At 41.5% G+C, this 1,811-nt stretch overlaps 1 protein-coding gene across 1 annotated transcript in view; it reads right to left on the reverse strand.

The window, feature by feature from the left end:
- LOC101850623 overlaps positions 1-1,811 on the reverse strand; it is a 9,915-nt gene that overhangs the window by 7,082 nt on the left and 1,022 nt on the right. Inside the window, exon 2 of the mRNA XM_005091223.3 lies at positions 1,342-1,499. Within this exon, the coding sequence (XP_005091280.1) occupies positions 1,342-1,499 (158 nt within the window). The remainder of the gene's footprint in view (positions 1-1,341; positions 1,500-1,811) is intronic.

Raw genomic sequence — 1,811 nt, forward strand, 5'->3', positions numbered from 1 at the left:
GGGGGCTAGCTGGGGAATATGTGTATCTTGCTTTGTTGCTTGCACCTCTTTTAAAGGACATTAACATTTATAGTGCGGTCAAACATTCGTGGCGCGACTAATTTTCAAATATATCTCTACTATTCAATTTTTGCACAGTGACTTGTATCAATTTGTCTTAACAGGTCAACATTTTTGTAAACACCTGCAAGCTGTATTCTAGAACATTCCTTTAAAAAATACTAATAACAAATCCAAGCGGGTGGTTTCTACAGGTTTTTTAATGTTTACAGCTGGGGCAATATTGCTTTTAATAGCAAGTTCGTCAGGTTTGTCTAATCGGAACAATATGCTTATTGAACGCATGTTTTGAGAGCCATTAGTGCAAACATGTGTTCACTATAACAATAATTTCTTGTAACAATTGTTGCAAGTAAAAATTGAACTTTGATGAGCTGTGGCGTAGGTCATATACGTTATCAAAATGTGTGTGTAAGAAGCGGGAAGTGCTGTCAACAATACCATTTTACGTGTGACACAGATTTTTAGTATGCTATATAAATTCATAAAGAAAAGTTTTTTAAATCTAGCCTCAATTGTTCTGGCAAAATATAATTTAGTTAAGACAAATTAATACAAACTGCTATGCAAAGTATGAATGACATTGTTTCACCCGTTAAAGAGATATTTGAGGATAAGTTACACCACACGACATATATTTTGACCGCACTATAGTACGCGAAATCCGGTTATTTCTTTATGTACCGGATTTCCGTCTGTCTCTATTTGCCTGTTATGTCTCTTTTCTCATCTCCAGCTTCCTTTCTTGTTCTTGTTCTCTCTCCTCTTCATTCGTCCTTTACTTATCACCCTCTGTCTGTCTTTCTGTTTGTCTGTCTGTCGTGGGTGGTTGGCAGGTGCTCTGGTGTGGTTTTCTCCTTCTTTACTATCAAACATCTATCGCCATTATCCCTTTTTCTTATTTTGTGTTTGTAACATCTCTAATCTTCGGCATTTATATAACCAAATTGTGTTGAAAGTGCCGTAAAACTCTAACTAAAATCATCTCTTTATTTTCTGTTGTCGTAACCCCCCCCCCCTCTACCCTATCCCCACTCTCCTTCTCCCTCTCTTTCCCTTATTCTCTCACTCCCCTTCTCTCTCTCTCTCTGTCTCTCCCTCTCTCTCCCTCTTTCTCTCACTCCCCTTTTCACTCTCTCTCTCTCTTTTCTCTCTCCCCTTCTCTCTCTCTCTCTCTCTCTCTCTCTCTCTCTCTCTCTCTCTCTTTCTCTCTGTCTCGCCCTCTCTCTCTCTCACTCACTCACTCCCCCTCTCCCTCTTCCACCTCCTCCGGGGCCTCACCTTCTCCGAGAAAGTCTTCTGAAAAGCCCTGAAGTCCCTGCAGTAAGGCTCCCCATACTTGACGTTGTACCAGTTCCTGCCACAGGTCAAACGCCTCTCGAAGCACGAGTAGAAACCACAGTCTCCTTTAACTGCAAGCTCGGAGCACTTGGCATCCACTGATAAGGTACCCAGAAAAAAAGTAATATATGTAATAAAATTTGTATACATTAAAATTAGTAAAAAAGGAAAAAGGGAGGGGGGGGGGTTAATGCAAGCGGTAACGTTCTCTCTCTCTCTCTCTCTTTCTCTCCTCTCTCTCTCTCTCTCTCTCTCTCTCTCTCTCTCTCTCTCTGTGTGTGTGTGTGTGTGTGTGTGTGTGTATGTGTGTGTGTGTGTCCTTCCGCCCTTCTGCCTTTTCTCTTTCGTCACCTTTTTTCTGTCTCTTCCATCTGACGTTTCTTTGCCTTCCCCCTCTCTCTCTCTCTCTC

Source organism: Aplysia californica, unplaced genomic scaffold, assembly GCF_000002075.1.
Source record: "Aplysia californica isolate F4 #8 unplaced genomic scaffold, AplCal3.0 scaffold00027, whole genome shotgun sequence".
Taxonomy (NCBI): Eukaryota; Metazoa; Mollusca; class Gastropoda; order Aplysiida; family Aplysiidae; genus Aplysia; species Aplysia californica.